Source organism: Mustelus asterias, chromosome 13 (genome assembly GCF_964213995.1).
Source record: "Mustelus asterias chromosome 13, sMusAst1.hap1.1, whole genome shotgun sequence".
Classification (NCBI taxonomy): domain Eukaryota; kingdom Metazoa; phylum Chordata; class Chondrichthyes; order Carcharhiniformes; family Triakidae; genus Mustelus; species Mustelus asterias.
In genome coordinates, this window is record NC_135813.1 from 62,737,051 (window position 1) to 62,749,504 (window position 12,454).

At 46.4% G+C, this 12,454-nt stretch overlaps 1 protein-coding gene across 8 annotated transcripts in view; it reads left to right on the forward strand.

Annotated features, from left to right (window-relative positions):
- Nucleotides 1–12,454, forward strand: part of LOC144502696 (oxysterol-binding protein 2-like) — a 386,545-nt gene that overhangs the window by 279,288 nt on the left and 94,803 nt on the right. For all 8 annotated transcript variants that reach the window (XM_078226903.1, XM_078226904.1, XM_078226906.1 and 5 more), the window contains one exon: nucleotides 6,607–6,805. In XM_078226903.1, the coding sequence (XP_078083029.1) occupies nucleotides 6,607–6,805 (199 nt within the window). The remainder of the gene's footprint in view (nucleotides 1–6,606; nucleotides 6,806–12,454) is intronic.

Genomic DNA, 12,454 nt, shown 5'->3' on the forward strand with positions numbered 1-12,454 from the left:
TCAATGTGTGGGAGGCTGGTTTGAGTGATGGACTGGGCTTTGTTCATGACCCTTTGTAGTTCCTTGCGGTCTTGGGCAGAGCAGGAGCCATACCAAGCTGTGATACAACCAGAAAGAATGTTTCCTATGGGGCATTGGTAAAAGTTGGTGAGAGTCATAACGAACGTGCTGAATTTCCTTAGCCTCCTGAGGAAGTAGAGGCGTCCGTGGACTTTCTTATCTATAGCGTCGGCGTGGAGGTATTAAAGGTGATGTGACCATATGGATAAGAGAATGTTCAAGGAGCTGAAAGCAAAGCTTGGGGGTAAATGAATGGCAGACAGTGACACTCTAAATCTGTTTTAGGATCTCTTTTCCATTTAATATAATTATTTAGAGAAATTATGGTGAATTTTGCTGATGTCAAATTAGGATGTTTGACAAAGAGGAATATAGAAGATGAAGGAAGGCGATGAGTTAACGGAGTTGGCAGATAGATGGCAGCTGCTGCCCAATGCAGAAAACTGTCAAACATTTTAAATAGAAGAACAATAAGAGGTTGTGTACCATAGGGGTTCAGAGCTCTTATTGGAATACGGTTCAAAATCAGGTCTCTAAACTCAGCTCCTTTGACAGTACCAAATCTTTCAGAAATGTGTTCTTTTAGTTGCATCTTTATGGTGAACCCATTACATTTTAGACCTCATAGAATCTCTTCAGTGCAGAACGAGCCCCTTCGGCCCATCAAGCCCACACCGGCAACAATCCCATCCAGGCCTTAACCCCATGTATTTACCCTGCTAATCGCCCTGACACTAAGGGGCAATTTAGCATGGCCAATTCACCTAACCTGCACATCTTTGAAGTGTGGGAGGAAGCCGGAGCACCCGGAGGAAACCCATGCAGACACGAGGAGAACGTGCAAACTCCACACAGTCACCCAAGGCCGGAATTGAACCCGGGTCCCTGGCGCCATGAGGTGGTAGTGCTAACCACCTGTGGTAAGGATGACTTTGTATATAAGATCTTTTATGAAAGTTTATTTTATTAGTGTCACAAGTAGGCTTACAGTAACACTACAATGAAGTTACTGTGAAAAGCAGCTTCTTCCCTGCTGCCATCAGACTTTTGAATGGACCTATCTCATATTACATTGGTCTTTCTCTACACCGTAGCTATGACTGTAATGCTACATTCTGCACTCTGTCCTTTTCTTCTCTATGTGGTATGCTTTGTCTGTATAGCACGAAGAAAACAATACTTTTCACTGTATGTTAATACATGTGACAATATTAAATCAAATCAAATAAAAAATATCCCCTAGTCACCACACTCGGGCGCCTGTTCGGGTACACTGAAGGAGAATTTAGTATGGTCAATCCACCATACAGCTCGTCTTTTGGACTGTGGGAAGAAACCGGAGCACCCGGAGGAAACCCACGCAGACACGGGGGGGAACGTGCAGACTCTGCACAGACAGTGACCCAAGCTGGGAATCGAACCCGGGTCCCTGGCGCTGTGAGGCAGCAGTGCTAACCACTGTGCCACCCCACGTGGACAGCCAGGTTTTGGATAACCTATAGTCTGCGGAGGATGGAACAAGGAAGGCCACAGAGCAAGTCTAGAGGTAACAAAGGCACGGATGAGGGTTGCAGCAGCAGATCAGCTGAGGTGGGGCATATCCAAATGATGTGATGGAGTTGGAAATTCTTTCTGATGGCATGGTTATCTGGTTGAAAACTTATCTTGGGGTCAGATGTAACTCCAAGGTTGTGATCAGTCTGGTTCAGCCTTGCTAGCGAAGATGGATGGAGTCAGTGGCTCAGTAACAGAGTCAGCTTATGCTCACCAAGATGCTGCTGTAAGCTGCGCAGTGGCCCAGCAACTCAAAAGTCGCTGCGTGCAAGTGGCTCCCTTTAACACATGCGCAACCAGGCAAAAAAATGGAATGGCATCGCGCAATTAAATAAACCAGCCACACACATTACCAGGAGCATTGCTACTCACCTATTTCTCCAGTGCTTTGGCTCTTGGTTTATCATTGCCTGGATTTTAAAATTCTCATCCTAGTTTGCACGTCCCTCAATTCCCCTCGCCCCCTCCTTGTCTGTATAACATCCTCTGACCTTACATGAGCCGGGCTCATTGCGCTCCATCAGTTCCGGCCTCCTGAGCATTCCTGATTTTAACCACTCCACCATTGGTGGCATTTTTCCTGCAGATGCCAAGGCCCTATGCTGTGGAATTCCCTCCCTAAACACATCGCTGAATAAAAAGAGCATAGAAGGAGGCCATTCAGCCCATTGTGTCTGCACCAGCTCTCCAAATGAGCATTGTGACTTAGTGCCAGTCTCCTGCCTTTTCCCCCCCATACCTCTCCTTCCTCCTCTCAATACCTTCCTCAAAACAAACCTCTTTTTCCAAGTGCATGGTCATATGGCCTAATATCTGCCAATGCTGCCCATTGCCAAATTTGGATGGTAAAGTGCCATGGGATGTTTTAATGGGTTAATGACATATATAAATTCAAGTTGTTTATTTATGAGGTAGCTTCACCTACACTCAGGAGCACAATTAAAAACCACTGCCGAGCGTGCTGCCTCTAACTTAGGCATCTGTCTCCCATGCCCATTTCACTGGATTGTGTAACAATTTAATTTGGAATAGTGGGGAGGCAATGGCCTAGTGGTGTTGTCTCTCAGCTATTAATCCAGAAACTCAGCTAATGTTCTGGGGACTGAGTTCAAATCCCGCCACAGCAGATGGTGGAATTTGAATTCAAGAAATAATATCTGAGAACCTACTCATTTTATTACCATAGAATCCCTACAGTGCAGAACGAGGCCATTCGGCCCATCTAGTCTGCACCAACCACAATCGCACCCAGGCCCTATCCCTGGACACTAAGGGGCAATTTAGCAGGGCCAATCAACCTAACCTGCACATCTTTGGAGTGTGGGAGGAAACCGGAGCACCCAGAGCAAACCCACGCAGACATGGGGAGAATGTGCAAACTCTACACAGACAGGGATTCAAGCCGGGAATCGAACCTCGGTCCCTGGTGCTATGAGGCAGCTGTGCTTGCCACCGTTGCCGTCCCCACTGTGCCACCATGCTGCCCTGATGATCATGAAACCATTGTCAATTGTCGGAAAAACCTATCTGGTTCACTAATGTCCTTTATGGAAGGAAATCTGCTATCCTTACCTGGTCTGGCCTATACATGACTCCAGAAGCCACAGCAATGTGGTTGACTCTTTAATGCCCTCTGAAATAGCCTAGCAAGCCACTCAGTTCAAGGGCAACTAGGGATGGCCAATAAATGCTGGCCAGTCGGCGACACCCATGTCCCACAAATGAATTTTAAAAAAGGCAGTATCTGTGGATGGAGAAAGAGTTCAATGCCCTTTCATCACGGAATGTTAAAACTGTTTTCCCTGCACAGATTCTGCCAGACCCGCGAATATTGCCAGCATTTTCTGTTTTCATTTCAGATTCCCATCCACTGCTGTGCGTTGAGTTTGTAATTGTATACTTACCTCATTGCTGTCTGTCGAAGCCTGCTGCGTGGAAATTGGCTGCTGTGTCTAACAATTATCACACATCAAAAAGTAATAATTGGCTGTAACACTCTTTGGGATGTCCTGGGGGTGTGAAAGGTGCTATATAGATGCAAGCTCTTTCTGATGTTTCCGATTCCACTGGCAAGTGAGAGAGAATGAGTTATCTGTAAATCATTTTGCACCTTGCAGTGACATTACGCGTTATTGTGAATAAGTGAAATGGGAGAAACATGTTCTAAAATTAACCCAGGGGAGCCAGTGGTGTAGTGGTATTGTCACTGGATTAGTAATTTAGAGACTCAGGGTAATGCATGTTCGAATCCCACCACAGCAGATGGTGGAATTTTAATCCAGTAAAAATCTGGAGTTCAAATTCTAATGATGACCATAAACCTTGTCAATTGTTGCAAAAAACCACCTGGTTCACTACTGTCCTTTAGGGCAGGAAATCTGCCATCCTTACTTGGCCTGGCCTGGCCTACATGTGACTCCAGACCCACAGCAATGTGTGCGGCACAGTGCCAGAGACTGGATTCAGTTGCAGCCTCGGGTGACTGTGTGGAGTCTACACATCCTCCCCGTGTTTGCGTGGGCTTCCTCTGGGGTGCTCCGGTTTCCTCCCACACTCCAAAGATTGCAGGTTAGGTTGATTGACCATGCTAAATTGACCCTTAGAGTCAGGGGGATTAGCAGGGTAAATACATGGGGTTAGGGGGATAGAGCCTGGGTGGGATTGCTGTCAGTGGCGACTTGATGGGCCAAATGGCCTCCTCCTTCACTGTATGGATTCTATCATTCTAAGATTCTTAAAATGTCCCCTGAATTGGCCTAGCAAACCATTCAATTCAAGGGCAATTGGGGATGGGCAATAAATGCTGGCCTACATCCCGTGAATGAATTTTTTAAAGCTTAGACCATTTATTCCTGTTTATTGAGAGAGTGATTGAAGCCTTTAGAGTCTAAAACTAAACTGGGGCAGAATGTGAACTTTCCTGCCTTGTCATTTCCCCGCCCCCCCCAAAGATCTTTTCAGACCTGTGTCTCCGAATCTTCGTGCACTACCTATTAGATTGGCTAATGACAGCTGGTGACAGAACATCAATAAGCTTTCAGGGGATTTGCTTCTCCATCCTGACTAATTGGAATTCAACCATCCATTTGATGACCGGCCAGATAGTTCTGTTCAGTCCGTGAAGTGAATTGACGTCAATCCTGCTCTTTCTAGTGCTTTAAGGTGCCTCATGCATATTCCTCTTTCCCTGATGTGACTGGAGGGACACAGATCTGCAGAGAGAGGATGAACTGAAAATGAGTGAAGCAGGATTGCTGCAAAGTTTGGCAGCCTCCTCTCCCCCATTTACGTTTTGATCCTTTGTTGCATCATCTGCAGATTTGAGGTCACCTTCTACACGTAGACCGACGATGCTGAGCTCCACCTTTCAATGTAGAACAATGCCCCAAACTGCTTCACAAAACAAAGTAAAAATGCTGCTAAGGCAAAGGAGGATACATGGTTTGGGGGGGGGGGGGGGGGGGGGGCAGCGGTATCTGACTTAGACAGGAATCAATCTCTTGGAATTCCCTACCCAGCAGCATTAGCACAACGACCACAGTGTTATGGTTCAGGTTAGAAACTCCAAAGTGTTTATGAAGCCCGCCTGAATCATAAGTTTTGCACCTTGAATTTGGCTAGGATAAGCATGAGCTGTTTCACTTCGGGTATGATTCAAATGACCCAGTAGGGAGCTTTTATCAAACAAAGTTTATTTAAGAATATAGCTAACATGTATAGTAAGAAAATTAGCAAGAACTCTTATCAATTACAAACAAGAAACAAAACACCCACTATAATATTTAACCCTTAATGAATATCTCTAATTGTTCCAATTAAAACCAAAATCCAATAAACAAAACCCTTTAAATAGATTTATCATTGCACCGGCTAAAGCTCACATAATACAGAATCCAGTTCCCTGGGTTGAATGCCGAATTCAATTGATCTTGAAAACTCAGAGCAGTTTGTAGTCAGTCATCAGCTCCCCAAAACACAGATTCTTTATTGCAGGATGGCAAATAAGATGTGCTTTCAGCTAACTGGTAAAACTTACAAAGCAAAACAGAGAGAGGGAGACTTCTTTCCAGCTTGCTTCTAAGACTACCTGCAACCAAAACCAAACTAAAAACAACCCTTGTCACCTGACCGGCACACAGCTTGTTTTCTCTTCCCACCAATGACATCACCTAAGGCTGTGATCATGATTTTAAAAAAACTTTCTTAAAGGGACACTAACATCACAACAGTGGCTGAAAAAGTTGATCCAACAACTATCTTCTCAACAACTGGAGGATGGGCAGTAAATGGCACTTCGCAAATCCAGAGAACAAATAAACACTCTGAGGGAGATGGTGGGAGACGGGCAGTATTGCTGTGTAATTCCACCTGATATGCATCTGGACCTGAAAGTACAACAGGGTACATCTGCCAAGAAGCCTCACTGTCAGTTCTGCCGCACAGACACCCAGCATCTACTGACAAATTTCAGGCAAACACTGCCTGGGGTGGCCCCTCCCCTGCTGTCAATAAACAGAGGTGGCACAGTGGTTAGCACTGCTGCCTTACAGCGCCAAGGACCCAGGTTCAATTCTAGCCTCGGATGACTGTGTGGAGTTTGCACATTCTCCCCGTGTCTGCGTGGGTTTCCTCCAGGTGTTCCAGTTTCCTCCCACAGTCCAAAGATGTGTGGGTTAGGTTGATTGGCCATGTTAAAGTGACCCTTAGTATCAGGGGGATTAGCATGCTAAATATGTGGGGTTACGGGATAGGGCCTGGGTGAGATTGTGGTTTGTGCACACTCGATGGGCCAAATGGCCTCCTTCTGCACTGTATGGATTCAATGCAAACTATTTGGATGCTTCTTACCTTCTGATGTTCTCCAGCTCTGTGAAGTCTCTCCAGTAGCGGGGGAGAAAACTGCACAGGGGGGTGGGGTAGGGGCGAAGTGTTTGCAGAATTTATCCTCCTCCTTTGCTGATGGGTTACTGTTTTCTGGTGCTTTATCTGCAGGCATGCCGTGACTTCCTGGATTTAGCGGAGACGCACAGTCGCAAATGGCAGCGTGCTTTGCAGTACGAGCGTGAGCAGCGCACCCGCCTGGAGGAGACCATTGAGCAACTCGCCAAGCAGCACAACAGCTTGGAGCGAGCCTGCCGCGGGGCACCCACACTGCCATCAAGCTCCACTGAGGTGTCCAGCACCAGTAAAGGTAAGCCCTGACTGTTCAACCTATCAGGAAGACACTGCCCCAAATATGATAAATGAACAATAAAGGGATATTGCCCAAATGATAATATGATTGGGAGTCTCGGTTGCGAGGCCCACTGAAAGGCTCGAGGATAACAGTGGACATTGCATGCTCCTTTGACCAGACCATCCAGGCACAGACAAGAACACAGACAAGAGAAGGCAGCCTTAGAGATCACAGCCATCCATCCTGCACATATAGGTTGATGTCTTTAGCGAAGCCTGTAGGCCCAAAATGTCACGCCCTATTCAAACACGGCTCCCTCACAACATATCAAACTCTGATGTCAGGCACCACCTCTGTAATTAGTCTTCAGAGGCAGAAGTCCCTTCACCAAAATCCCTTTATTTACAATTCCAACAGCAGTACACAGATCTACCTTCGGGAGTGCCAGAGGAACTGACACTCCCTGTTAAATACAAGGAAATTGGCCCATCAATTGACTCCTTAATCAGGGAGTTCATATTCCAGTAGGCCAACCTCCATGGCCTGATTGAAGTCATTACAACCTCCCAATCCTGCAATCTTCCTTGCTGACCGGCTCTCAGGTTTGTAGCGGGTGGCCCTCATGATGGTCAATGAGTCGTTACTTTCATAGAAACATAGAACCCCTACAGTGTAGAAGGAGACCATTCAGCCCATCGAGTCTGCACCGACCACAATCCCATCTAGGCCCTATTCCCATAACCTCACATATTTACCCTGCTAATCCCCCTCATACTTAGGGAAATTTAGCATGGCCAATCAACCTAACCTGCACACCTTTGGACTATGGGAGGAAATCGGAGCCTCAGAGGAAACCCACGCAGACACGGGGAGAACGTGCAGACTCCACACAGACAGTGACCCAAGCCAGGAATCGAACCTGGGTCCCAGGGGCTGTGAGGCCACCGTGCTGCCCATAAATACAATACTTTGTGGCCACATCACAAATTCAAGGGGGAAATGGTGGCAGTGGTAATGTCACTGGGCTAGTAACCAGAGGCATGGGCTAATTCTCTGGGGACACCAGTTCAATTGAATTTAAATTCAATTAATAAAAAAAGATAAACTTTTTTTATTTATTGGTAGGGCATGGGCATTACTGACTGGCCAGCATTTATTGCCCATTCCGAGCTGCCCTTGAGAATGTGGTGGTGAGCTGAGATTCAGTAGGTTGATTCCAGAGTTGAGAGGGTTGGCTTATCAGGAGAGAGCGAGTAGACTGGGACTATACTCATTGGAATTTAGAAGAATGAAGAGGGATCTGATAGAAATATATAAAATTATGAAGAGAATAGATAAGGTAGAAGCATAGTGGTTGTTTGCCCTGGTGGATAAAGCTAGAACCAGAGGGCATAGCCTCAAAATAAGGGGGAGCAGATCTGAGTTGAGGAGGAACTTCTTCATTGCCCTCTGAAATGTGGTTGACTATCAACTGCCCTCTCAAATGGCCTAGCAAGTCTCTCATTTGTCAAGAAGAACATAAGAACTAGGAGCAGGAGTAGGCATCTGGCCCCTCGTGCCTGCTCTGCCATTCAGTAAAGATGTAGAGAAAGACCTACCTTGCATTAAGTTGATCTTTCTCTACACCCTAGTTATGACTATAACACTACATTCTGCACTCTCTCCTTTCTTTCCCTATGTATGGTATGTTTTGTCTCTATAGTGCACAAGAAAAAATACTTTTCATGTGACAATAATAAATCAAATTAAAGGATTGTGAATCTGTGAAATTTCCTGCCCAGTAAAGCAGTTGAGGCTTCCTCATTGAATGTTTTTAAGGCAAAGAAAGATACATTTTTGAACAGTAAAGGAATTAAGGGTGATGGTGAGTGGGCGGGTAAGTGGAGCTGAGTCCATGATCTTACTGATTGGCAGAGCAGGCTCGAGGGGCCACACGCCCTACTCCTGCTCCTAGTTCTTATGTCCTTGGTGACAATTGAGCTTGCTAGGCCATTTCACAGGGCAGTTGAGAGTCAACCTGTGGCTCTCAAACGTGACGCTATGAAATGACCATGAAGCTATCATCGATTGTTATAGAAACCCACCTGGTTCCAAATGTCCCGCAGGGAAGGAAATCTGTGTGCTTACCTGGCCTGGCCTATATGTGACTCCAGACCCCAGCAATGTCCTAATTGTCCTCTGCAATGGCTGAGCAAGCCACTGAGTTCAAGGGCAGTTAGGAATAGAGAACAAATGCTGGCCTTCTCAATGATGTTGACATCCCATAGAAGAATAAACAAAAATTGATGTCTTATAGTAATTGGCAGGTTGGCTATTGCAAATGTTGCCTTTACAATATCACCCATTTTTGTTCATAAAAACAGTTTCCCAGACACTGCTGCAATTCATTGTACATTGCCTACATCAGCAACAGCAACATGTTTGATCAAGAGCCTTAGCATCATGTGAAATAATGCAGTATCTCACGTGAGATGGCACATGGCACAGTGGTTAGCACTGCTGCCTCATAGCACCAGGGGACCCGGGTTCAATTCCAGCCTCGGGTCACTATCTGTGTGGAGTTTGTACATTGTCTGTGTGGGTTTCCTCCGGGTGCTCCGGTTTCCTCCCACAGTCCAAAGATGTGTGGGTTAGGTTGATTGGCCATGATAAATTGCCCCCTAGTGTCAGGGGGATTAGCTAGGGTAAATGCATGGGGTTATGGGGACAGGGCCTGGGTGGGATTGTGGTCAGTGCAGACTCAATGGGCCAAATGGCCTCCTTCTGCACTGTAGGGTTGATTCAATGACTCGCAAGTTAGTTATAGTATTAGATGTGGAGTAAAGTTTGAACTATGTTTTTCTTAACAATATAGCTCAGTCCCTAGCGTAGAAAACTGCCAGTTCAGAGGAAGAGTTACATTGGAGTTGAAACATTGGGCGGGATTTTCCGGCTGTGCTCGAAACCGGAAAATCCCGCCCGAGGTCAGCGGACTATTCCATGGTCCCCTCCGATTCCCGTGGCTGGCGGGACAGGAAAATTCACCCCATTAACTCTGTTTCTCTCTCCACAGATGCTGAGTTTCTCCACTATTCTCCATTTTTATTTCCCATTTCGAGCATCTGCAGTATTTTGCTTTTACAATAGGAAATGACTGCTTCCTGTAGCATAATGTGCAAAAAAGGCTGAGTTGTATCTACAATGGATACTGCAGTGAATCTTACACTGACCCGTGGAGCTGGTGTAGTGTTATCTGTACCTGCGACCTGGCTGTGGGAGGCTTCAGAAGGTATGAATTGCTAGAAAACAGAAGTTCAGATGCCGTGAGCTAAAGTTTAAAGTTTATTTATTAGTGTCACAAGTAGGCTTACATTAACACTGCAATGAAGTTACTTGAAAAGCCCCTGGTCGCCACACTCCAGTGCCTGTTCGGGTACACTGAGGGAGAATTTAGCATGGCCAATGCACCCTAACCAACACGTCTTTTGGATTGTGGAAGGAAACTGGAGCACCTGAAGGAAACCCACACAGACACGGGGAGAACGTGCAAATTCCACACAATGACCCAAGCCGGGAATTGAACCTGGGTCTCTGGCGCTGTGAGGCAGCAGTGCTAACCACTGTACCACCCCTGTCAGCTGCTGCTTTCAGAATCTCAATGCTAAAGTCATCACAGTTTAATGAGATGTAAAAAGCTGATTGAAACCACTTGAGGAGCTGAAATCAAAGCAAATTGGTAAATACAGAGTAAGTGCTTAATGACTTGCCCAAAATAGTTGGAGCCCTTACTCTCAATGTAATGACTCCCTCAGGAAGCTCAACTGAAAAGGAACATAGTTTAGTACAGAATGCAAAGTAAAATCACTACCATGACATACACACACACTCGACCCTGCCTGGGACTACAGTCCAGCAGGCCCAGTCCTGGGCCTGCCTTATAAAAGGCTCAGGTGATGAGTTCCTGGTGGACAGGCCACACTGCCTGTTACCAGGGGAACTCATACTCAACGAGTCCCACGGGGGGATCAATCAGTGATTTCCCCCTGGACCTGGTGGGGGGGGTTACCACACTCACAAGATGGCGGCGGTTTGGGGTCAGATTTTCTGCCAGAGTTTCAGCTCCACTCGGCAGCCGTCAAACACAGCCGGCGGTGAGGAAGATCAGGCGTCACGTATGTGGAAGATCCTGAGCTTTGTTGTTGCTATTCCTGGTGTGTGTTGAACTGCTACCTGAAGGCTCAGCAGCACAGCCATGAGAGGCCAGAGTTTATTCCTATGAGCATTTCTGCATCTACGCCAAGTCATTCCTTGGGGTGACGGATGCACACTTTCTTCCACAATCCCCATACGAATGCTCTGCCTACCGGCTGGGAAGGTGCAGAGGAACACTGAAAATTGAGGGAAGACCAATTCAAGAGTTATGTCAATGTGTGCATTATGCTAAAAAGTCGAGACAGAAGAATTATGAAACTAGTGTTCACTTTTGACATAACATCATAATAAATATACTGTAGGGGAAAAAATTATTGTCAAAATTGACTTTGTCTCCTGTGATAATGGGGGATGGTAAAAAGTCTCACAACACCAGGTTAAAGTCCAACAGGTTTATTTGGAATCACGAGCTTTTGGAACGCTGCTCCTTCATCAACCGGGTGTTGTGAGATTTCTTACTGTGCCCACCCCAGTCCAACGTCAGCATCTCCACGTGGTGGGGAATGGTTAGTGCCCACAGTACATGACAGTGTATGATCAATGTGCACAGTGGGGGCTTTACTACCAATGTATCTGTTTTGATTTGAAGCCATGATGTGGAGATGCCGGCGTTGGACTGGGGTAAGCACAGTAAGAAGTCTCACAACACCAGGTTAAAGTCCAACAGGTTTATTTGGTAGCAAATTCATCACTGCTGCCTCACAGTTTCCTCCCACAGTCCAAAGATGTGCGGGTTAGGTGGATTGGCCATGCTAAATTGTCCTTTAGTATCGGGGATTAGCAGGGTAAATATGTGAGGTTATGGGGATAGGGCCTGGGTGGGATTGTTGTCAGTGCAGGCTTGATGGGCTGAATGGCCTCCTTCTGCACTGTATTTGCTACCAAATAAACCTGTTGGACTTTAACCTGGTGTTGTGAGACTTCTTACTTGATTTGAAGCCACAGTCTGGGTCTGATGGATTATCTACTCAATCCACATTCCCAATGAAGCATCATTGCATACGGGCCATCCACTAACCTGTGTACAGAGAGAGGGATTTTAAAAAACTGAACATGCTCAGCAGCTCTGACAACACAGGGAAGAGAGCAGAACAATGAATGTTTCAAGTCAGTGACCTTTCATCAGAATCCTGTCCACCTTCAACGTCAATTCTGTTTCTGTCTCCACAGCTGTGCCACTGTGGCATGGTGGCACACTGGTTAGCACTGCTGCCTCACAGCGCCAGGGACCTGGGATCAATTCCGACCTCAGGTCACTGTCTGGGTCGAGTTTGCACATTCTCCCTGTGTCTGTGTGGGTTTCCTCCGGGTGCTCCAGTTTCTTCCCACAGTCCAAAGATGTGCGGGTTAGGTGGATTGGCCATGCTAAATTGTCCTTTAGTATCGGGGATTAGCAGGGTAAATATGTGAGGTTATGGGGATAGGGCCTGGGTGGGATTGTTGTCAGTGCCGGCTTGATGGGCTGAATGGCCT